At 43.9% G+C, this 24630-nt stretch overlaps 8 protein-coding genes across 10 annotated transcripts; 3 read left to right on the forward strand and 5 right to left on the reverse strand.

The window, feature by feature from the left end:
- Window positions 1–3901: 3901 nt before the first annotated feature.
- On the forward strand, window positions 3902–4955 carry RB195_020404 (uncharacterized protein; the record flags this gene model as incomplete). Its single annotated transcript, XM_013441416.1, has 2 exons — window positions 3902–4042; window positions 4128–4955. The coding sequence occupies 2 exons, from the start codon at window positions 3902–3904 to the stop codon at window positions 4953–4955; spliced, it is 969 nt and encodes a 322-aa protein (XP_013296870.1).
- A 1084-nt stretch (window positions 4956–6039) lies between these two features.
- RB195_020405 (uncharacterized protein) lies at window positions 6040–9539 on the reverse strand (the record flags this gene model as incomplete). 2 transcript variants are annotated; one of them, XM_064188685.1, is made up of 7 exons in its annotated part: window positions 6040–6093; window positions 6165–6203; window positions 6366–6476; window positions 7937–8035; window positions 8610–8653; window positions 8896–9140; window positions 9496–9539. In XM_064188685.1, the coding sequence occupies 7 exons, from the start codon at window positions 9537–9539 to the stop codon at window positions 6040–6042; spliced, it is 636 nt and encodes a 211-aa protein (XP_064044565.1). The 2 variants fall into 2 exon arrangements, with proteins under 2 accessions (XP_064044565.1, XP_064044566.1); XM_064188684.1 differs by lacking the exon at window positions 8896–9140 and having other exon boundaries at window positions 9496–9517.
- Window positions 9540–9876: 337 nt separating this feature from the next.
- On the reverse strand, window positions 9877–10551 carry RB195_020406 (uncharacterized protein; the record flags this gene model as incomplete). The annotated part of the gene is made up of 1 exon (XM_064188686.1): window positions 9877–10551. One exon carries the CDS (start codon window positions 10549–10551, stop codon window positions 9877–9879), a length of 675 nt encoding a protein of 224 aa, XP_064044568.1.
- On the reverse strand, window positions 9877–10871 carry RB195_020407 (uncharacterized protein; the record flags this gene model as incomplete). Its single annotated transcript, XM_064188687.1, has 2 exons — window positions 9877–10420; window positions 10615–10871. The coding sequence occupies 2 exons, from the start codon at window positions 10869–10871 to the stop codon at window positions 9877–9879; spliced, it is 801 nt and encodes a 266-aa protein (XP_064044567.1).
- A 484-nt stretch (window positions 10872–11355) lies between these two features.
- Window positions 11356–12066, reverse strand: RB195_020408 (uncharacterized protein; the record flags this gene model as incomplete). The annotated part of the gene is made up of 1 exon (XM_064188688.1): window positions 11356–12066. The coding sequence occupies one exon, from the start codon at window positions 12064–12066 to the stop codon at window positions 11356–11358; it is 711 nt and encodes a 236-aa protein (XP_064044569.1).
- A 363-nt stretch (window positions 12067–12429) lies between these two features.
- Window positions 12430–14277, forward strand: RB195_020409 (uncharacterized protein; the record flags this gene model as incomplete). The annotated part of the gene is made up of 1 exon (XM_064188689.1): window positions 12430–14277. One exon carries the CDS (start codon window positions 12430–12432, stop codon window positions 14275–14277), a length of 1848 nt encoding a protein of 615 aa, XP_064044570.1.
- Window positions 14278–14357: 80 nt separating this feature from the next.
- On the forward strand, window positions 14358–14738 carry RB195_020410 (uncharacterized protein; the record flags this gene model as incomplete). The annotated part of the gene is made up of 1 exon (XM_064188690.1): window positions 14358–14738. The coding sequence occupies one exon, from the start codon at window positions 14358–14360 to the stop codon at window positions 14736–14738; it is 381 nt and encodes a 126-aa protein (XP_064044571.1).
- A 361-nt stretch (window positions 14739–15099) lies between these two features.
- Window positions 15100–24452, reverse strand: RB195_020411 (uncharacterized protein; the record flags this gene model as incomplete). 2 transcript variants are annotated; one of them, XM_064188691.1, is made up of 6 exons in its annotated part: window positions 15100–15116; window positions 15301–15395; window positions 15583–15660; window positions 20966–21019; window positions 21085–21160; window positions 24350–24452. In XM_064188691.1, the coding sequence occupies 6 exons, from the start codon at window positions 24450–24452 to the stop codon at window positions 15100–15102; spliced, it is 423 nt and encodes a 140-aa protein (XP_064044572.1). The 2 variants fall into 2 exon arrangements, with proteins under 2 accessions (XP_064044572.1, XP_064044573.1); XM_064188692.1 differs by lacking the exon at window positions 15100–15116 and having other exon boundaries at window positions 15293–15395.
- Between the last annotated feature and the right edge of the window lie 178 nt (window positions 24453–24630).

Genomic DNA, 24630 nt, shown 5'->3' on the forward strand with positions numbered 1-24630 from the left:
TCCGATACTGATGACTGGCCGGTCTCCGATGTGTGTTTCCTGTAAGGCAGTTAACTGCACACAGGGATATCGCAGAAGCCTAGACAGGGCGACTTGCTGGAGTTCGTTCGACCAGTGTTCAGCAGATCAGTGTGATGGATGGTTGTTGCCAAACATTCCATGCTCCCTTCATGAAGTTGAGCTTTCAGGTTATGGCCTTTGGCGATGTGCTAAACGACAGCACCTTTCTACAGTGTATGGGGAACCTTGCGCCCTATAACTGTGCATGCTGCATGTTGCTTGTACGTTCCCAATGCGTACACTCGAAACCTAATTGCATTCAGTGAAAGCAGGGCTACCACGAGCAGGTAGCAATCAGACTTGTATCCGCGGCCCCGTATGGCATATTATTCCGTAAATCCACGTTTTTGAAAGAAAAAACCCTGAATCTCATTTTAACTATGCTTGGTAACGGAGTGGTAGGGGACACAATGGCCTTTCAGTACGTGTAGAGTCGGTTGGCGCAGTCGGTTGGAAGTCTGCTGTAGCCACACGGTTAATGTTTCGGGCTCGCCCTAGTGCCGAGCAACCCTTTCATCCCTTTGGGGTCGACAAATTGGTACAAGACTTGTCTGAGAGGATAAAAACACTGACTTGATCATTGGCTGGCCCTCGCAAGTCATTGTATAGGCCAATACGCGTTCAAAAACTTTAACCCCTCGTTTTACTGCGAAGTGCAGTAAAACGCGTTGGCGCATCCAAAGTGGATTGATGCGTAAAAGATTGCATCCTTGATCCTTTTTATTCGAAAAGAAATGAGCTGTCAATTTCAACTATACTTACAGAATTTAATTTTGAGAAATGTGTAGCCTGAAAGCAATCGAGGTTTTGGAAACCTTCGTCAATTACTTTCATAGCCAGCGTCTACATCTTCTTGAAAGAAAAAGTGGTGGGTACGATTTGCGCTAGTTTCTCGAAGGTTAACAAATCCTTACTTCGGTACTACTTCATTCATTCATTTTCAATTCTTATTCATTGTAAGCTAATAAGAAGGTACATCTACGATTCACGACTCCCGTATACAGCCGTATTTTTACATATACATACGATGAGAAACTAATTTTATGCAATACCAGCCTCAAAATAAATTTTTTTTGCAACACTCCTATTTCACGTATCAAGCCAACTACAACGATGTAATGTCACGCTGTTTTTTCCACCACTACAGACCGTTCCACTTACAGAAAAAAAGTTGAAGATGGCAGCGCACATAAATGAGATATTCACTCAAAATGTGTAGAAATGTTCGTATACCAGTCTTCACGAAAAAAGAAAATTATTACAATGTACAGACGAGAAAAAGTTGATAAGACAAGAAAGAAAGCGAAAAATGAAGAGAAAAAGGAGCAACACTGTAATCGTGGAGGTGTATTTGGTTAGGAACGCAGAAAAGTCATTTATGATTCACGACTCCCGTATACAGCTGTATTTTCGTATCGAAATCTCACACCTATTTCTGGAACCATCTATTTTCGTGAAAAAAAGAACCTAAAAAGTGGTTTTTCTGCTTAATATTAGTCGCATATTTGCGCTCAAGTACAACTTTTAAACACATGAAATTATCCTTGAATCGAAGGAAATTTCTGATAAATCGTTTCGAATGCTCAAATATCGAAAAATATTCTTGCTGAAAAAATAATTACCGTACGGAGCAAGAAAAAAATATTTGATAATCCGAAGCAAGTTTTTTTTTCTGGAAATCATCTCTGTCAATCAATATTCCTTCAGGTGCAGAAAAAAATTGATTTGTGCATTGATCAAGCATTCAGAATATTTACCACATTAAAGGATTCCAAATACAGCGCCCAGCAATTCACCCATTAAATCGGCATAACTCCCCTGATTCTCCTTTCATAGTGATACCGAACGACAAACGACGACGGAAACAGCGACGCAAAAGAAACGCGGAACTGTTCCAATACTACGAGCACGATTGAAAGTGTACTGTTAAAAATGAGAAGCGACATTCCAAACATATCTATTGTAATGGACACTGAATTGCCCGTATATAAAGCAGTCATGAAATTCATTTACGTTCGCAGCTAAGCATCGAGCAATACATTTACGTGGTAAGTGCAATCTTTCATTCACAATGACTCTGTGTTCGCCTAGAGGAACTAGTTTCTGAAGTGGAATGAATTACGCGCGCATACGTGTTGCTTCCGATCTTTCAAGGCCTTCCACAAACATATTCTCGTTATTCTACCTTGTTTCAGTCTTTTTCTTATTATAGGAATATGTCGCCATTGCATAGTAGCGTCGAAACGATCTAAAGCTCAGTGCAATTGCGCATGTGACTGCGCTCGTCGCAGCGGCGTATCGGAGTGAGCGGTTTAAGTCCAGATGGGACCTTCCCCAGCTTCACTTGGATTACAGCGATTGAAGTGATGTTAGCGAAGGTCCTACCTCGATACCTTTACTTAGATGGATCGATAGCTTTATTTTCTTTGCAGCGATGAGTGGTATTAGCGTGGGCCCCACCTTGATAGCAACTGCTACACTCAATCGTGTCGCTTCGCGCTGCCGCGCACGCAACTGCACCGAGCTTCAGATTGCTTTGATCCGACTATATGTGTAGGGTACTGGTATTAGAACAGCCAAATTTCTACTTGAATACTATTTATACTAATACATATACATAATATATAATAATATATATTAACACTAATACTATAATATTTCTACTTGATTTCTTTCTATTTCTTTGCGGCGAGGGTAACGCAGTTGGTAAGATATTCGGCTGTTGTTGCGCGGTCGATGGTTCAAAACCGTTTTAGTGCCAACCAAGACCTTCATCATTCCCAGGTCTGTGAAGGTGTTGGTCAGAGTTGTTTGGAGCAATAAAACCACTGACTTCTTGAATCGTCTCATCTCTGCAAGTCATTGTATAGGCCAAAACGCGTTCATAAATCCTCAACGGTTAAGCATTGCGCTCGAAACACGTGGGCGGATCCCAGAAAGATCGACTATATAGGTCAGAGGACTTCGATTTAAGAGGAAAATGAAGTACCTCTCTAGTAGGCCCCAGTAGGCAACTCCTTCAAAGGCAGCTTATTACGAAATTGACGTCGTCACGGAAACCCCAAGGAAACCGTTAAGTTTGGATTGTAAATTACGGAAATCAGCATGGTTCCGCTAGTCTTCCTCTAGTGGTCGTAAAAAAGATAGGGACAACATAAGAACGGTATTTCTTCCAGTGAGGTAGAAGTTAAAACAGGTCCCTTGTACACGTTTCGGTCCCATCAGCAGCCTTTTCCTTGGTTTTATTTGTATAGGCCAGTCTGGAGGTATTATTGATCTTCGACCGCTCACTCGCTGACGCGGCGCGTGCGCAAGGGTGGCGCGTTGCAGCCGATTTCGTAGGGGACAATTCCGTCTTCCACACCGCTTTTTTACGACGACTAAGGGAGGCTGAGTGAAGCTGCGCTGTTCTCCGTAATCTACAACTCAAAATTTACATTTTCCTTCAGGTTTTTGTACTACGTCAATTTCAAGCAACGCTGCCTTTAAAAGAAGGATCAATGTTTATCGGGAAAGTCACGAACGCATCCATACATGAGCAAATGAAGCCTCTTTCAGTACTTTTCTTAATTTGTCAATCTTTGTTCTTATTAATCTTTTTTCTGACTTTTTTTCTTCTTATTTTTGATGCTGCAAGCGCAACTCAAAGTTTAGAGGCAAAAAATTAGTTTTCTCTCACCAGTTAATCTGCGAGAGGTCTTAGATCAAAAACACAATAGCGCTGCTTCCAATGAACCTGTATCCCACTGAAGGATGCTGCCCTTTTTTCTATCCACTACCTATCGGTCCAAATTTTCTGGTGTAAGAGAAAGCAATAAAAAATGAGAATTTAGCTGCGAAGATGAGTTCAACAGCGGTGGAGACCGGCCTAACATGTTTCATCGGAGTAGCCACAATGTCTTCCGTCATCACAGTTATCTATCTAGTCAACGAAATCAACAATTACCACAATAACGCCATCGAAGAGCTCTCGGACTTTATGGTGACTGCTGATTCCTTTTCCCATGCCTAGAAAATTCTTAATTCATGGTTTTGTAGTCCTTCTTAAATTTTTGATCGTTTTTCAGGATCTTGCGAACTCTGCGTGGCAGGAACTGAGTCCATCAGGTCAACAGCTACAAGAAAAGAAAAACACGTTAGAATTATCCCGTCACCGTCGTCAACTCTCATCGCACTGCAAATGTGAACCACCGCCTGAAGGATGTCCACCTGGACCACCCGGTCCTCCTGGTCCGCCTGGCAGAACTGGGGAGCCTGGTCTACCAGGTATACCCGGAAGGCCTGGTCATGATGGCGTAACAGTCAATGCCACCCTTGGATTAGGTGGATGCATCAAATGCCCTCCTGGACCACCCGGACCGCCCGGACCAGACGGTCCTGTAGGGGCACCCGGAATGGATGGAAAGCCAGGCGAAAACGTAGGAGGACGAACGCAAGGTTTACCAGGACCGCCAGGTCCACCAGGAGAAATTGGACCTCCAGGACTACCAGGGAATCCTGGGCCACCGGGTGAGCCGGGAGCGTCTGGAATTCGTAGCATCGGACTACCTGGACCTACAGGACCACCTGGACCGATTGGACCTCCTGGACCTGTGGGAGCAAATGCCACCTTTAGTGGAATAGGAGTGCCAGGACCTCCAGGTCCAATGGGAAAACCCGGAAATCCTGGTTTGCCCGGTCCAAACGGAATACCCGGAAAAATGGGTTCACCTGGTTTTCCAGGAATAGATGGTCAGTACTGTCCATGCCCACCTCGTACAAAACGTATGGAAAGGTCAGATATTCACGACCCTGGTCCTGGTATCGGATTTTCACGTCAGAGAGGTCGAATATTATCTACAGGAGTCAGAAGAAGAGGTGTGCGAATTCCAAACATTACCGCCCGACAACACTGAACAAATATCAAGGACTAAAAGTTAACAAATGACATCGTTGTTTTTCTGCAAAGATGTTACATGAACATTTTCAAACGTTGTTGTGTCGAATATCAAATCTACGAGTTTTTCTGCAAAGTCCGTTCTAGAAAAAAAGAAATAAAAGTTTGAAAATTATCCAATTTGTAAATTAGTTTTAAAAATTGCCGTATTCTCAATGGAGGAGGTACTAGAGCAATAGCCTCATCTTTTCATCGACCATAAATTTGATGTTTTCTCACAACTTCAGGCCGGGCAAAATATTCCAGCAGGCACCGAAACGTCTCCGCTTTAATACTTGGTGGTTTTCACATTCATTGATTATTCTCTGTATAAAATTAGACTATTTTTACTCACTCCCCCATCTATATGCCTTTTCTATAAGTATTTTCAAGCGGTACATGGGCAAACGATGTGAAACAGGCTGAAAAAAATAGTAAAAGAGAAGTTATGGTCGAAAAAATAGTAACAAAAAGTTGGAATGTTTCAGAATAGCTTAGTGACTTTTCAGCCATACAAATAAATAATAATAAATAAGTAATAATAAATATTAAATAAAAGCATACACGATCGCAAATACAAGAAAATATAGTCGGGTCAAAACGGCATGAAGTTCAGTGAAGCTAGCAGTTAGGGTTGACGTGGGACCATCGTTCGACGGTGAGTGAATACTAGCAAGGGTCCCCGTTCGATTGATTGTAACCGCTGCGCTCAACCGCTCCGCTTCGATCGCCACCGCTTACGCAACTGCACCAAGCATCATGTCGTTTTTTCACGACTGTATTACCGTAACACTTACACCGTCTAACGAGTCATCAGAAATATAAACAAGATCAAAAGTACAGATAATTTTTATTCGCTGACTTTTTGAAATCTTTAGAAGATATATCTTCTATAAAGTCATCGTTTAACTTAAGAATGATGTCAAAGTTATGATGTGAGGTAACGAAAAGTCAGGTAACTCTATCAATAGCATTAGTTTCATACAGACTTAGAATCATAGTAAAGATATACGATTCAATGCTAAACAACATATCAGTACGGACTACCATACGCCGCCAATCATTTAATGCTTTTTATGCCGACGTGGATTCCGTTTAATCGAGCTCGTTACTTTTTTCTGTAAGCATAGTTTTCAAATAAAATTTTTACGGTAAAAAAAACCGCACAAAAGTCAAAACTCCAACTTACTTTCTTCCCACCAACTTCCTCTATTGAACAGGTCGCGTCCTAAATCAACTAATTGCGCAATTATATCGTGAAAAGTGACAGTTTCACAAACAAAATTAACGTTAATTTCATTCTATAATAGAATAAATACCGTGCAGTAAACAAATCTAGCATTTTTTTTTGTAAAACACAGAATAAAAGGGAAGAAATCACTAGGCTTACGTTTACATGTAGAAGTTCGACGTTCGTGCCAATGTCTACAATTTCATTCTGATGAGCGTCGAACTGGACGCCTTGTATGGCTTCTGAGTAGTCGTCCTCTAGTGCATGCTTCTGTAAATGCTTTGTAAAATTATACGACACTTTCATCGAATTGGCCCAATCAAAAAAAATCTACTGGACGTACTATTATTATTATGACAAATAACCCTTTTTTGAAATTTTAATGACTATGCAAAAAGGTTGGCGATCTTTCACATTTAAGACTAAGCGCAAAGATCAAATTCAAAATGGAAATTACCACCTGGATGAAAACGAAAGTTCTGGATTAAAGTGGTAGGAAAAGATTAATGTGCACTCGGTATTTACAGATATTCTGCGTGGATAGTTACGTTTCGCACGATCGCGGAATAGCAACAGGCGATGGTGAAAAAATGAATCTAAGCAGAAGCATATACAAATTCAAGACAACCACCAGAGAATCGCCTTAGGCGATAACATTAATCAACCGATTAAATCAATAACGTAGGAGTAATTTATCCTGGCATCAAGGCAAGAGCCATTGAAAGAAAATGAACGTGGCCCAAAAGGTATGTGATGTGAAAGAAAACCAAGGATGATCACCGAATGCTGACCATGGAACTCTGTAAGCAACAAGTTGGCCGGCCAGGAACAACGTGGAGACTCGTTCGGATCGTAGTTCAGAGAAACCTGGATGCTAACCCCCTACTATTGATGTAAGAAGATGGAGCAGAAGTATGCAACGATATGCTGCAACATTCTTACATCATTCCATAAATGAATAAATTTATTCCGAAGACTAAGAAGAGTGCAGCATAAGAATTTGACTCCGCGGTTAACTTAGAAGCAGATGTGGAAAATCGAATAGTCTCCTACCTCAAAGACTGCGTATCATGAGAAGGACGTTAGCTGGGAAAAGTACGAGAAAATGTAGAGATGTCGGGATATAGATTACGAATATGAACGTGTCCTTAATCAATTCCCCGTATTTGCGTTTTAAAAAAAAATTCGTGAGACACGGCGTTTGTTCCTACGCGATAGGCAAACTCACCTTACCTACTTACTCACCGGAAACGCACGCTCCACCTTTGTACACGCTCCGCATCCACAAACGCTACGGTCGAAGTGATCGATGAGGTCTCCTTCTCAGCCTATTCAAGTAAAACTAACGAATAGCTCGGAGAGGGGACCGGAGCGTGAACAACAGGCGCGTTTTAACGCAACTCGTAGGAAAAAAAGAACGCTGTCCTCATCCCGGTTTTCAGTAATGCTAGGAGAAATTGGCTCGGGTCAAGCTAGTTTCCGTAATCTATAGCCCAAACTCTACGTTTTTCCTGGGATCTCCTCACCTTCAAATTCGTGCATTTTAGCGTGGCGTTACTCAGTACACATGTTTTTTTTTATCCTAAGCTGCGGTCCTCTTCGCCCGCATTTTTCAAAGTTAGTTGAAATGTTGAAATTTGATACGTAGAAGAGTCTCTATATCTCTATAATTCTATTTCGAAAAAAAAAACTCATGAGAAACTTTCAGCTAACATATCATCTCTGCTCACCACTGGTCCCTGTAGCCCTTGATCCATTATAAGTGGTCCAGCTGCGTTAAATTTAACACGATTCAAATCTTCCGCTTCCATTTTGCGAGGTTTTTTCGCCTAAAACATGGAAAACCAATAAAAAGAGTTCATGTTTTAGTCTACAATATGAGTGTACGGTAGGCACAGCCGCTAGATAAACAGTGGGCGATCACGATTCTTCAGTGCGGGTGTGGTTAAATTTTCACTTTTTATTCACATCCAGACTTCATGTCAACTTTTTTTGTAGCGTGAATGTTTGAAGCGCGTAATTACGATGGTCCCCTTGTCAGCAAATACAGGTAATTTTTTTACAGATTAGATTCAACGTTTACAATGGTAGTTCAAAAAAAAAAACTTGGGAACCCGAAGCTTGCTCCGGTGTGGTTTCTTTTTTTTCAGTTACGTAACCTAGAAGTGAATATCCTACGACCTCATAAGTGTTAATGTTTACTCAGAAACGCTTCGGCTTTATCGAATAAAAGGATTACTTCCTGCTCATTGCTTTTTTCATTCCAAATTCCTCTCCAAAACTTTCGTATATTTTTCTAGGTGTTTTATTTTCCGTTAAAGTTTTCTTACTTGCTTTATCCAATGTTGTGGAGCACTTTGAGTGCATTAAAAAATCAACGAGTTTAAAAAAACGCTTACGAACCAAAAGTATTCTCTTGGATTCTTGTTGTTCTTGTTTTCGTTTTCCTTAATAGATTGTGTTAAGAAACAGAAGTTGAATGGATACTTAGATATCCTTGTATTGAACAAGTATATAATTTTCCTCATATTTACAAAAAAGGCATTTCTGTCCTACAATTTAATGTGATTTCTTGCATGATCTATACTAATCCGTACTTTTCTTTGTACAGATAATTAAGATCATGTGAATGGATTGACTTGTTTAATTGATTTATTGGCCAGCAGGTGTTATCGACTGACGCGGTTACCCGCATCTTCGCCGGGATGTTTCCTCCTCGAACACTGCTCTGCAGAACCTTTTGATTCCTGATTCCTGATCTGCACCAAGGGCTCCCACACTATCCATCCTTTCGTCAATGTTTCATAACTTGGGAGACTTGGCGTCTCGCCGGAATTGCCTATCGACACCAAGTAACCCGAATACTTTAGATCGACAATGTCCGACAGTTCAGCGTAACGAAACGGAGAATTGTTGCCAAAGATTCCACGCCCCCTCAAGGTTCATCATCTGTTTCGATTGGATCCTGGTGTTGTTGTGGACAACAGCACCTTTTAAACTTCTCCGATATAACTGTGAATTTATCTAGCTCGTACATGCTCAGAACAGTACTCCAATGTCTGTCTGCATATAGTACAGCCAAATCCACCTCAAGCAGGTAACAATTAGGCTAGCATACGCATGGTTGGTTAATTTCCAAAACAAATTTGAATTTGTTCGATTATGTTCAACCCACCAACCAAGGGCTGCGCATCCGATAGTTCTAGTATGAGGATTGGGAATTGTCCTAACTTTCATAAGTAAGACCACTGAGGACATTCTCAGCGCCATCGTTTTCTAGTCAACTTACTTAATCGGCGGGTTGATGTCATCGCCTGACGCGATTACCCGCATCTTCGCCGAGGTGCCGTCCTTGAACACAGCTCTGCCCAACCTTCTCGATTTTCTGCGAGAGTTTGCACAGAATCAATCTATTCGTCCCTATTCCATATTCTGAGAAACATTACGCCTCGCCTGAACTGCCTATCCACGCCGAGGTCTTTTTTCACCACCTCAGTCCAGAACTTCCGCTTTCGGCCAGATGGCTTCTTCCAGCTCGAACCCGACAAACTCCTCGGAACTCGTTGAACAAGGCGTTCTGCCGCTCTCCTTAATATATGACCAAAGAAGCGAAGACGATTCACTTTAGCCACTTTCGATGGCGGTGCAAAATGTTGATATCTTGAACGTGTCACTGGTACACCATATCCACTTGCGCGTGAACATCTTCACTGTGGCATATCCTAGGCCAAAAGTTGTCTAGCAGCCGTCTAAGTAGCTTCCTTTTCCTGCAAACAAGCCTCTCCATTACCGTAGATGGTAATGGAGTCTCCGATCCGTACGTCATGATTAGGCGAACTGCGGATAGGTAGACCCGCAGCTTGACTTCGTTGGTGATGGGGGTCGACCACAGGCATTTCGTTAAGGAGGTAAATGCAGAAATGGCCTTAGCGCATCTTTGCTGAACATCTCTCTCGTAGCTGCCGTTGTTCTTCAGCGTACAGCCCAGGTAACAGAACTCATCAACGAGTTCTATCGGTTGTCCGTCCACGTTGATTCTCGTTCGAGGTCTCGAAGAGATCCACATCTGCTTGCATTTATCAGGGTGAAGACGTAGTCCATAGGCTGCAGCAAGCTTCGATACAAGGTTGACAACATGTTGAAGTTTCGTACTGCTTTCCGCGAATATAACAACATCGTCGTATCGAGATGGGTCAAGGCGTGTCCTGATGGTGCTAGAATGATATCGGCAAGACACTGATCTACTGTTCTTCGCATAATGTCGTCGATGGCGAAATTGAACAAGAAGAGTTCTGCCACTGCCTCTTGTCTTACTCCAGTTACCATCTAAAGCGGTGTTGTACATACAGTTGGTGTTCGAATTGCAGCAGTTGTTCGTTGATTCATGCCATCAAGCAAGCGAACGAACTTTCCTGGTACTCCATCGGCGCAGAGCGCGTTGAGAAGACGGCTTCGGCGAGGAGAGTCGAACGCGGCTTCAAAGTCCACAAACCCTAATTGCATTGGCTTCGAATACCGCTGCCAGATTTTGATCACTCTCCTGACGATGAACACCTGGTCAGTCGTAGATCGGTCAGGACGAAAGCCAGTTTGCTCATCGCGCGTTGTTTCTTCGCGATGTTTAATGAGTCCGTCCAGGATAATGCGCTCCAATACCTTGTACATAACACGCAGCAAAGAGATTCTTCGATAATTACTGGGGTCCGTGACGGATAACTTCTGTGGAGGGGAATTATGACAGTGCCTCCACGAATCAGGTATCCTTTCGTCTATCCATATTGAACGGATGATCTTGGTCATCCCACGAATCCCAGACGGAGGAAGATATTTCAGCATTTCTGCGCTAATCTCCAAAAGATTTTCCATTCTTCATTTTTTGAATACAACCTCCGACTCGGTCGGTGGCTCCTCATTAACCGCATATGTAGGTCTGGGAACCTGCTCGAGTTCAGGAGCTGACGGAGCTTGCCTCTTCATCAAGGTCTTGAAGTGTTCCCTCCAAATTGGAAATGTTGCTTCACCGACAGTTACTCCATTGGCGGTGTTGATGACAGGAGAACATCTTTTCTTTTTCCCGCTATACTGTTTTAGTAGAACATAATCCTTCCGCGAGTTCTTTTCTCCCACGCCTTTTCAAACTCCATCGCTCTTAACGTCCACCCGTTATCGCGATATTGTTGCAGTTGACGATACAGCTTCCTTCTAAGACGCTTTTCCTAGTTAAAGTCACCAGTGCTGCGCGCGACACATACAAAATTGTACGTGGATTTTGTTTCCGCAGATGCAAAGGCAAACTTCTTCCGCGGCAATAGAACCGGGAGCGTTTCGTCCTGAATGCACTTTGTGAAGGAGTCCGCATCGCTAAGCTTCTTCCTGGTCCGTACTCCAACATGAATAGACACACACTTTGGCGGAATTTTTTTCTGCATTCTTCGTCTTTCAGACCTGCCATGTCAATTTTCGGTTGAAGAGGAACTTCTCGGTTTCTCTTGTGGAATCGTATCTTGAAGCTGAGAAGAACTGGACGGTGGTCAGAGTCATTTGCGTCGATTCTGACAATGACCACCCGCTGGCTTGGTTTTTTAGACAACAACGCATTGAGTTCATCATAGAAGGCATCCTTACTGTTGTCCTCAGCGGTTTCCGTAGGTGCACTTACGATCCAGAGTTTACTTCCTCTGCGATCCCGCAGTCGTACAAAGGCGCATCTAGACGACCTAGATGACGTTGAGTCGAATTCCTCCACCAGGTTCTTGTAATCGTTCCTCACAGCTATCGCGCAGCCACCTGCTTTGTTCTCATCAGCATCGCCGCAGTATATGGTGTAAATTTCGATGCTGATGACGGGCCGATCCCTCATGCGTGTTTCCTGCAGTGCAGCAAAAGGCACACAGAGATATCGCAGAAGTCTGGATAGAGCGACTTGTTGGAGTTCACTCGATAGTGTTCGCAGTTCAGCGTGACGAAACGAATGGTTGTTGCCAAAGATTCCATGCTCCCTTCAGGCAGTTGACCTTTCAGGTTATGGCCTTTGGCGATGTGCTGAACGACAGCACCTTTTTGCAATGTATGGGAATCTTTGGCAGAAGATCATGCCTTCTACAAGGTCATAGTTGGCGATTTCAACGCTAAGGTTGGCCCAAGAAGAACGCCGGAGGAACTTCACATCGGGACCCACGGCCTACAATGGAATGACCAGGGAGAGAGGCTCTCCGAGTTCATCATGACGACTAAGACCATCCATGGGAACTCGCAATTTCAGAAGCCCTCTTCTTTACGCTGGACGTGGGAGTCACCCGGTGGAGGGTACCGTAATGAAATAGACCACATCATCGTCAATAAAAGGTTCTGCCTGACGGACGTCGGTGTTGTACCAAAGTTCTATACGGGATCGGACCATCGCCTCCTCCGAGGAAGATTTTCCTTCACAAGGAGAGCAGAGAAAGCCGCTAAGTTTAGAGAGACAAATCCCAGGACTACCATCAACTGGGATCTCTTCGCTACGCTAGTCGGATTTTGGGAAGATTCCGCAATGGACAACATCGACGAGGAATATGACCGGCTTGTCGAACACCTTCACGACTGCGCGAAGAAGGCTGAGAGTTTTAAAACCACCAAGAGGCGCCTGTCTCTTCAAACTCTTGAGCTGATACGCCAGCGTGGAGCAGCACGAGCCGCAGGGAACCAAGAACTCACGTCCGAGCTCGCAAGGCTTTGCCGAGAGGCGATAAAGGAAGACCTTAAAGAGAGAAGAGCAGAAGTGCTGGCTGAAGCTGCAGAGGCGGGGAAAAGCATCCGCTATGCCCGTCGAGACTTCGCCAGTCGCAAGACGAGGATGACTGCTCTCCGGAACCCAAAGGGAACAGCCATTGCATCGAGAAGGGGGATGGAGAAAATCATCTACGACTTCTACTCTGATCTCTTCGACAGCCATGTCCACTTGCCTCCTCACCATCTGAGGGAAGATGGACAAGTCATTCCAGAGGTTCTCCCGTCCGAAATACGACATGCTATCATGTCGGTAAGAAATCGTACGGCATCCGGTCCCGACAGAATAAGACCAGAACACCTGAAGAGCCTTCCGCCAGTACTCATCAACACCCTGGCGAGGCTCTTTACACGTTATCTGTCGGAATGCAAGGTTCCTAAACAGTGGAAGACCAGCAAGACCGTGTTGTTGTATAAAAAGGGAGATCCACATTACATCGGCAACTATCGCCCAATCTGCCTACTGTCCGTCATCTACAAGCTCTTTACAAGAGTAATCCTTAATAGGATTGAAAAAGTCTTGGATGAAGGACAGCCATGCGAGCAAGCAGGGCTTCGAAAAGGATTCAGCACGATTGACCACATTCACACTGCTTCAAAACTCATCGAGGTATCACGAGAGTACAAGATGCCGCTCTGTCTCACCTTCATCGACTTAAAGAAGGCCTTCGACTCGGTTGAGACGGAAGCGGTCGTGGAAGCCTTGGACAACCAAGGCGTCCCTACTCAGTATATAAAGGTACTTCGAGAGTTGTACAGTAACTTCACGACCGGAATTTCGCCATTCTACAAGAACATCATGATTGACGTGAAGAGGGGGGTCCGACAGGGTGATACAATTTCACCCAAAATATTCACAGCCACCCTCGAGAACGCAATGCGAAAGTTGGAATGGGACGACATGGGAGTGAAGGTTGATGGTCGGCAGCTACACCATTTGCGCTTTGCTGATGACATCGTACTGGTAACACCTAGCATCAGCCAACCGGAACGAATGCTGACCGAATTCGACGAAACATGTGGATGCATCGGTCTTCAGCTGAATCTACAAAAGACGATGTTCATGCGGAACGGATGGGTCTCAGATGCCCCATTCACGCTCAACGGAACGAACATATCCGAATGCACCAGCTACGTTTATCTGGGTCGGGAACTGAACATGATGAACGACCTGACCCCCGAGCTGGGCAGGAGGAGACGAGCGGCTTGGGGAGCGTACAAGAGCATCGAAGATGTAGTGAAGAAGACCAGGAACACCCGGCTCCGTGCTCACCTCTTCAACACCACCGTACTTCCTCTTTGACCTATGCTTCGGAAACCTGGGCATTTCGCAAGCAGGAAGAAAACGCGGTGAGCGTCATTGAACGCGCAATTGAGAGAGTGATGCTAGGAGTATCCCGTTTCACGCAAGTGAAGGACGGGATTCGAAGTTCTCTCCTACGTCAGCGATCGAAGATTAGAGACGCCGCCGCGTTTGCCAAGGAAAGTAAAATAAGGTGGGCCGGACACGTGATGCGCTTTGATGACAACCGTTGGACCAGAGCCGTGAGCGACTGGGTTCCCCGCGATATTAAGCGCACTACAGGAAGACCGCCGACCCGATGGTCAGATTTCTTCACGATGTCCTTGAAAGAAAAATATGATGCTCTTCGTGTCCCACGCGAAAGGAGGAACCACTGGGCTACTCTGGCACGCGATCGGGACAAATGGAAGAATTACTGGCGCCCGCTCGACCAGTTCGAAGATCAATGGGAGTCAAGGTGATCAAGGTGATCAAGGTGATGGGAATCTTTCGCCATATAACAGTGCGGGTTATATAGCTCGTACCCTCCCAATGAGTACACTCCAACGGCTGGTTGCGTTTAGTTAAAGCAGGGCCACCACAAGCAGGTAGCAATCAGACTCGTATACGCTGCCCCGCTTTCTAGTACACCCCAAAATCGATAATTTTACCGTAATAAGATGTTGAAGTGTACGTTTGATAGCAAAAGACTCTTTAATATTCCACCGTTATAATAGCCGATCTCAGAAGATTATACTTTTTAAAATGATATTCTACTGTAAAGATCTTTTTGATGATGATTTTATTTCGTTTTTTTTCTTTGCTTTCTTTCACTTTCCCCCATTAAATCCTGCCGCATACTGAATTTCCAGATAACTTCAACTTTTATGCAAAATGCGCACAGAAATTTATGTTGCATTTTGGATTTACAATAGATACTGTATGCTTACTCTAGATCCAGTCATGAGATTTTCTATGTCTTTGTGCGTCTCGAAAACAGGAGGTACGGTAAAAAATAAAGAATTCTTGGCAAAAACTACTTACTTTTCTTTCGTAACACAATAATTGTTACTGTAGTTACAACTACTGCAATTAGCAGTACAACAGCTATTACTCCAATAATTATATACACCACCAAACTAAAAAATAAAAAATAATTAACGCTGAGAATACAAATAATATTCTTCTAAATGGATATATCATATTTAATGTGGACAAATTTGAATAATTGAACTTGAATATGAGCATATGTATGTAGTTGTCAAGTATTATTAACACAATAGGATCCGGTACAATACTGTAAATACAGTAAATATTTACACTCACTACTGGTTTTTTCGTTGTCTGCCTTCAAAGTCCCTATTAGGTTTTATTTCATCAATATTTCGAATGCCACCTATTACGCTGAAATTAAAATTTTAAAAATCTGACTCCTTCAATTTTCCTTTTTAATGTTTTTTAAAAACCCAAAATTTGATTCATTTCTCCGAAGTGAATTATTACGTTGTAACAAAAATTTTGTCTGGAATAAACTACTGGATTATATTGTTCCCTGGTGGTAAATTACGGGTGCATTGTGATTTTTTTTTACTATTTATGGATATTGGATAGTCTCTATTCTTATACATCAACGTTTCCCAAATCAACTTGGTATCTCAAACCAAAATCCATGTTCATGTCCAAAAAATATGAACCTAATTAAATTCTCCTCTTATAACTAATTTGATTTAACCTAAACAACATCAAGAACCTCCACAACGGTTTACCGCCTCATAGTGGCGTGGAGGTGACACTGGGCGTCGAACTGCGATGCACAGCGGAGGTTCGTCCTCCGGCAGGGTCTCCCAAGCTGAGAAGGAGTTCGACACATCCGACATTCCGACTTCTCGGAATCGGAAGCCTAGCTAAGAGTAAACCACTGCTAAGATTCACCACCGTCTTGGCAAAATGTCGCAAGGTGGTTCCCTGATCCATATAGGTTGGGCGACGACCTGTGGTGAAAGCTAAGCTCGCCGTGGCATGGCTGCTTAGTTTGGGGAAAAGTCTCTTTGCCACTCCAGCATATTCACTGCCTCAGTACCCTGCACACTGGGCCCTGCCGTCTCAGACGTCGGACGGTATGGCGACCGGTGAGAGGCGATCAAATCTCAGGTTGCTCAGGACGTCATTGATTCTGGACCAAGGCGACACACGCACGACCCGCCATGGAGACTGTCTCAGACTGTGTACTTACAACGCGAGAACAGTTTCCAAAGACGCCGACCTGCATTCCCTTCTCGGAGCTGCAGAGCGTATCAAATTTCACGTGATTGCTCTGCAGGAGACCAAGTGCAGAAGGAGCGACGTACGACAGATGAATGACGGTACACTCGTCATTCGTGGAGAGAAGGTTCCGTCGCGAAATGTAGGCGGTGTTGGTTTCGTTGTGCACCCATCTGTCGTCCATCTCGTCGATTCTCACGAGATCCTGTCACCTCGTCTGGCCATTCTTCGCCTCCGCCCTCTGCGCCAAAAATCCATCAGTATCATCAACTGCTATTCACCAACATCAGCAGCTGATGATTCCGAATTGGACGCGTTTTACGAGGAGCTGGAGGAAGTAGTCCACAACGAGAAGTCCTTTTACAAGTTCGTTGTCGGAGACTTCAAAGCAAAACTAGGAAAGGCCACAGAAGAGGAATACAGGATTGGAAGATTTGGACTAGGAGAGCGGAATGAAAATGGCAATCGTCTCGCCGGGCTGTTGTCCGCCGCTCGCCTCTTTCATGGGAACTCTCTTTCTGAAAAAGATCATCGTCGGTGGACATGGGAATCGCCCAATGGCGCGACTCGTGCGGAGATCGACCAATACTCACCAACCAGGTGGTGTTATTTGACGTCTCGTAGTACCATCCTTTTGTAGTGGTTCTGATCACCGTCTCCTTCGTGCGAAAATACGACTTAGCCACACGATGGAAAAGAACATGTGCTATCGGCAACGAAGGAGAAAAGAAGTCGTCTACGACGATTGCGTACTCGAGGACTCCCTGTCCCAAGGTGACTGGCACATCAGGAGGACCCAAACGTGGACTACGAGATGCTGCTCGAGGATTACGAGCCTGTGCTGAACGTGCCTCGAAGTCGCGCACGACAAACTTGGATCAATTTCGAAGACCACCAAGGAATTGTTAGGGAAGAAGGGCTTTGAGGCTTGATCCGAATGCATCGCACATTGAGCGGTTAGTAGCAAACACTAGCTGCAGAAAAGCGTTGCGGAGGATTTTTGAAGTCAGGCAGAGAAGATTCTGAAGCAGCACAAAGAAGAACGAGTCTAAGAAGTGCCGCAGGATCTCCGCGAATATAATATTCCGCTAGCAACCTTGCTGAGCGAACGGGACTCGCACGTCTTCTCGTCGTGAGATGGAAATCATTACGGGAGGTTCTACTCGAACCTTTTCCGTTCATCAACTCCTGTGTCAAGCCCAATCATCCCCACTGGCGAAGCTCCACCACGGATTCTCCTTCGGAAGTACGAGTCGCTATCAGAGCATGAAACCTTGCCGCCCCCGGACCTGATTTTATTTCGTAGACTTTTTCGGGCTGGTGGCCATCCGCTTCATGTAATCTTAGCAGCGCACATGACATCCTATCTTCGAAAGAAAGGATCCCAGACCAGTGGAAGACCTCGCGAACCGTTCTTATCCATAAGAAGGTGACCGAGAGGACCTTCGGACTACCGTCCGATATGCTTGCTGAGCGTGTTATAAAAGTATTCACCAAGATCATCCTCACACGCATATCTAGGACGCTGGATGAAGCCCAGCCTCAAGAACAAGCTGGATTCCGCCAAGGGTTCGTGCTTGGACCACATCCAGACCGTGTCGAGGGTCATAGAGGTTTGCCGGGAATACCGCCTGCCCCTGTTCTAACCTTCGTCGACTATGGAAAGCCTTTGACAGCGTAGAAACGAATGCAATACTGTCGGCTGGTCGATCAAGGTGTGGACGCGTCGTATTTGAGGACATTAGCCAATTGCTACGAACGATGCACGACTAGGATACAGCTTTTCCACCGCCCTCTCACCATACCCATTGGAAAGGGGGTACGACAAGGCGATACTATATCGCCGAAGCTGTTCACGGCTGCATTGCATGGATAATGAAATCACTATCCTGGGAAGAAAGGGGCTACGTGTTGATGGAAGATTTCTTTCGAACCTTCGTTTCGCGGACGACATCGTTCTCTTTTCGAGCAGTACCAATGAAGCGAAACGATGCTCAACGAATTGAACGAAGCAGGGAAGAGAATAGGACTACGAATAAACGAAAGAGACACGTTCTGAAGACGCGCACTGCGAGGACGGAGGAGTACAACTTGAAGGCTCCCAAATCGTGGAAACTCCGTATATGTATACCTTGGACGTTCTATGAACATGGAAAACGACTTGAAGGAAGAACTGAATAGAAGAATGAGGCAGCATGGGCAGCATTCGCAGCCGTCGGAAGCTACGGACCAACTGACGGACCATGATCTTCGTGCCCATCTGTTCGACTCGACAGTCCTTCCGCGCTCTGTTGCGCGGAGACGTGGGCAGACACCGCGGCCACGTCTAGGAAGCTACTTACTCCCCAGAGAACCCTTGAGAGGTGTCTTCTGAAGTTTAACCGGAGCACACAACACCTAGCCGGTTTTCACGGCTCCGACTTAAGAGGAATGTCCCGTCTTCGCGACCCAGCGGAATATATATCGAAAGCAAGACAGAAATGGGCCGGTCACATCTGAGAAGAATCAACGATAGATGGACTAAAAGAACGCTCGAATGGATCCCAAGGGATGCTAAACGCTCCCGAGGGAGACCGCCAACGAGATGGCGTAATGTGTTCGCTGCACGGATGGACCAGTGAGAGCTCAGCTGGATACGGCTCAAGGACCTCGTCATCGTCACTCACGAAGCTTGAGAACATCTTGGATGACAATGGCGAGGGAACGAAACGAGTGGAAGAGATGCTGGGGCCCGCACGTCGAGTGAAGACGGGCCATCTAAGTATCTAAGCTAAGTAACATCAAGAAAAGCGTTAAACGTAATCGTTCGAGCGAGTGATTGACTTAAGGCAGCGTATCACAGAATTGACTTGATAAGGAAATCCTAGAAAACCCGTTCCTTTTGTAGATTATGGAAATTAACGTTGGCTGTGCTCAACTTCCCCTAATCGTCGTAAAATATGTAGAGCGTAGAAACGGCGTATGTCCCACTAGATAGCAGAATAAGCGCCTTCTCGCCCACTCAATAGCCTACTCATCAGATTTCACCTGAGTAGGCTGGAGAGGACCCTTATTAATATTCAACTGCTCGCTCGCCGAACGCGGCACGGGCACAAGGGTAGCGCCGCATGGGCCTAATTTCGTAGGAAAGAACGTAGGTGTCTTCCACTTTTCTCTCGACACCTGGCGGAAGATAAGTGGTGCCACGCTGGTTTCCGTGATCTGCAACCCGAACTTTACGATCTTCCGCTCTCACAGAGGTTTCGTATTATGTGAGTTTAGTGCTACGCTACCTCTAATTCCCTCTATAGCTGTATGGTATAAATATAAAAAATAGGATATAATTGAAAAGGAATTTTCGAGGATGGAATAGCTCAACCATTGGGTAGGAGCAGAAGCTTAATTGGAGCTAATCTCTACTGAGATAATCTTAGTTCTTTCCTAAACTCAACTTCCACTCCTTTTTCCTTATTTCATTCCTCTATTTCAAATATCTCACTGCTCTGATAATGAGTTTTGAAGGCAACGCTTGAAAGAATTTCTGAGGAACTGGAATAGTTCCACGGTTAAACAGAAGCGTACGTACATATTCTAATATCGAATATCACAGTGAAAATCCCTTACTAATATAAGAATTTAAAGGCAGCATACCAACAAGCTGGGAAACCTTTCGAGAATATGGAGTTCGGGTGTTGATTACGAATAAGAACATTGCTTCGCTCAATTCCCACTAACCATCTCAAGAAACGGCGTGAGAAACGGCGTTTCTTCCTACGAAGCACGAGAAGACGCCCCACTCTTGCGCACGCATCGCATCCACGAGAGAACGACCGGGGATCAGTGAAGATCAGTGAGATCCTCACCAGACTACTCAAGAAAAACCAAGGAATGAGCTGCTGGCGGTGACGAATTGTGCACAAAAAGGTGCATATTAACATACCTCGTAAGAATGAACACGACTCTCACGCCGTATTCCAGGACGGTCTGACAAAATGACATCCTTGCCCTCACATAAAAATGTGAGAGCGTTAGGATATTCTGATATGTTTCTCTTGGCTGAGAGCAGCTGCATTCAAGGAATTTTCCTCATTTTGCTTGGGCGCGTAAATCATCTCGATAGACGTGCTTATCCAGGCAACGTACATATTAGTACATATTAACACCTCGGCGTGCTCCTGATTTCCCAAAAATCCTCTAACGTATAGTAGGTATTGTGTGTTTTCATGGTGATGCTCCTATTCTATGTTCCGGCCCCTATCTAGTGGCGAAGAGATCTCAACAACAACACAGTTTTGATCAAACGCTATCTTCAAACGTCATTACCGTATCAGCACTTGAAAACGAGAAATAAAAAAGAAGGAAAAAAAAGGGGGGAGGGGTAGCCGAAAATAGAAGACAAAGAGAATTTGCTCAGCAGAGATAAGACCTAGCTGTGATCAAGAGATTTTACAGAATACACATCACATACCCGTCGACTTTTTTCGTTACATTTTCTTCTTTCGTTGTTGGTGATGCAGTAAGCCTAAGAAAGTGTACATATATAGGCTAATGACTTAGGATAAACAACTCGAAAAAAAAACCGCATACTTTGAAGTTCGAAGTGTCTGTATCTTCGTAGGTCCTCTACCAATCGGCGGTAATGGGGATGGCTTGGTAGCTGACTCTATAGTGGTATTCACATAAAATATCAATAGTTTTCTCTAACGTACATACACATTTGAGTTAACGCTTCTTCATCTTACAAATCTTCACATCGCCATCACTACTATTTGTTTTCCTCGAAACATTGAAAATTTCTGGGCTCTTCGATGCACGTGTGATTTCATTCAACTTATCTCTCGGATAATATGTGCGGAAATTAGACGCAGTGGCCAGAAATGTAGTGCGCAAAAAAGAATTCACAAAAGAATCTCTCTAAAAAAATCGCAAACTAGTTTCCTCGCGTGGTAATCTGAATTGAACGTTTGGAAACTGGTAGCATTTTTTACGAATATCCCAGAATCCCAACCCACTTCCCAAAGGATACGGCGAAATAGAGGAGAAATGTGCGATCAAAGTACGACTTTTCTCAACCTAAATATAAAATAAAATATATCGAAATATGATATTAAGTAAATGGGAAATGAGCAATAATCAATAATAATAATAATAATCTCACAATTCCGCATATTGTAATATTATTACCCACTAGTTCTATTTTATTCACTTTTTTCAATTGTCATGATAAGAAGCGAATAAGATTCTATAATTATATGTCAATCGTAAAATACAGTTTCAAGCTTATGTGCTAAAACTCGTAAAAGCTTGACGTGGAAATCCTAGTAGCAGAGTCATTGTGGCAGTTATTCTAAATAATTCAAGCTGGTAAACATTAAAAATAATAAATAATGTTAAAACTAGAAAGTAAGTGTGTGAGAAATTACGTAAAGACTTCTAGTTTCAGTGAGTACACCTCATTCTGAGAAAAAATCAGGTAGACACCTTTATTTTAGAAGGTGACGACAGCCAGTGGTCACCACAATCTAATTCATAGACCATTATTCCACTGTTCTTTACTCCACTATTGGACACATCCGGACGAGTATAGCGCAGTCGGTAGAAGCGTCTGCTCTTACTGTGCAACCGATCAATGGTTCCGAACCGGCCTAGTCCCAACTAGGCCTTACTTCTTTCCGTGATCTATAAATTTGTACCACAATTGTCTCGTAGGATAAAAACACTGACTTGATACACTGGTCAGTCACCGTAAGTCATTGTATAGGCATACGCGTTCGTGAACCTCAAACATTTCTGAATTGAAATGAGCGCGTGCACAAAGCGCTTCAATCGAACTCGTTGTAGAAAATAGCGCGCCGGAACGCTCGGAGCCGCATCTTCTGGGCCGTTTTTTTACGCAATTAGGAAGAAATGGACGGAATCACCTTCCTCCCCACAATCTACGACTACGTATAGGCATAGCACACCTGAAACCCGCACCACTTCAGATTCGTGGGGTGATGCCTTTAATTCATTCAGCGCTTTCTATTAGGTTGTTCGGATATAAACGAGACTTTCGAAACTTTATGAATTTCGAACAGCAATTTGGACAGTTTTGGTTCCATTTTGTTCCTGGCGTTTTCCTGTATATTTTACTTTCTTTTTTGTTTATTTTTGATTTCTGTAATGTTTTTTTTTATTTCATAAAAGTAAAGATTTATTTTTTTTTTATTTATTATTTTTATTTTTATATCATTGAAGATGTGATTTCGCGAAGTCAATGCTACAAATGGTTTCAACGCTTTGAAAATGGAAATGAGAGTTTAGAAGACGAAGAACACCGACGTCGTCCTCAAGTGGTAGACGACGAATTACTGAAGAAGGCGATCGAGTCTGATCCGACACAAACTACAAGAAAACTTGCCCTAGAGTTCGGATGTTCGAATTCGACTATTGACGAGCATTTACATACAATCGGGAAGACAAATCGGTGCGGCAAATGGGTTCCTCATAAGCTGAGTGATGAAAATAAAGCTGTCCGTAAATCGAAAAAAAATCGAAGAGTTGGGCTGGAAAGTTTTGCCGCATCCGCCGTATAGTCCGGACTTGGCTCCTTCGGACTACCATCTATTTCGATCGATGCATCACGGATTGTCGGAGAAAAAGTTCAACAATATCGACGAAGTCCGATCTTGGGTCGCATCATACTTCGACTCACAGCCAACCAAATTCTTTGAGGACGGCATCCACAACCTGCATGATCGATGGCGAAGCGTTGTTGATAGTTGTGGAGAATATTGTTTGGAATAAAGACTTGTTATAAAAAATTTTGTGATGTTTGAAAGTTTGAGTCGAAAGTCTCGTTTATATCCGAGCAACCTAATAGCCATTTCACCCACTTGACGTTTCCAGTTCTGCTCCGTTCAGTTCCAGTTTTCTTTCAGTTTCATGACAACCCCATGCTAAAATTCTTTCTATATTGTCGTTAAGAAGGAAAAGATTCAGCATTTACTGTTCTAAGGAGTCACTGTAATCTTGGTGAAAGGACCTCACAATGATCCTAGCAGTGGAGAATTTTGAAGCAGAATAGCTCACATCTTTGTCGATTCGTGCAGAGAAGGATGTCAAGCTGCAGAAAAGTGAAAAAAATGAAGCGAAACAGAAAACCTAAGATTTGATAAAGTATAAAAGTCTCCGACGTATATAGTAAATCCGCTCGGGATGCGCCTACGCTTTTTCACAGCAATTTGAAATCTTTGAGGTTTTGGAAGGCATGCTGGCCCATACAATGATTTGCGGGAGCCGGCTGATGTATCAAGTTAGTGCTTGGATCCTCCCAGACAACTCTGGTACCAATTTATCGACTGTGGAAGGAAGGGCTTAGTTGGTTACTGGTACAGTTTCGAACCGTCGATCGTGCAGTCACAATCGGACCTCTTACCGACTGCGCTAGATAGAAAAATATTGGTACACGCTCAAAATCCAACAAACGAATCATCGATAATTTTAAAGACTACGCTTGTGCGGCATGGAACATAGTCGCATCGTAACTCTAACCGCATTAGTTCTCGCTGGTCCAATCTATAGTAGGATCAAAACGATATGAAGCATGGTGCAGTTGCGTAAATAGTCGCGCTCGAAGCAGGGTGGCGGATTGTAGCGATTCGAATCCTGTGGACCTTTGCTGACACCATTCCTCGCTGTGTGTAATTCGCGACGATCCTACCTCGATTCCAACCGCTATCTCCACCGCGCCATTTTGAGCGCTGCCGCTTACGCGACCGAACCATGCTCCGCCTGTCGTTTTGACCATACCATACATACTTCAGAACTACAGAACATCCAGACAGTTCTGGACAAATCAATTTCAACTAACCTCTGGTTTTGTTTTTCTTCAAAAGCTGAGATTGTTCAAGAGAAAATCCGAGATATACTTCAGCTAGTAGTTGGTGAACAAATATTAAGGAGATCAACAACATGTGCACCAATTTCTGGATGCGTTCTACTGAAATGAACCGTTCTCGACATCGTATGTTTACGTAAGACCACTTATCACAGTTTGGAGACAGTTTGTTTTCGTTGCTTCAGCTATTTAGCGGATAAAATTTACATTTATCCACTTATGAGTAGGCACAGCCGGTTGGATCCGCAACATTC

The sequence above is a fragment of the Necator americanus genome, chromosome II (genome assembly GCF_031761385.1).
Source record: "Necator americanus strain Aroian chromosome II, whole genome shotgun sequence".
NCBI lineage: Eukaryota > Metazoa > Nematoda > Chromadorea > Rhabditida > Ancylostomatidae > Necator > Necator americanus.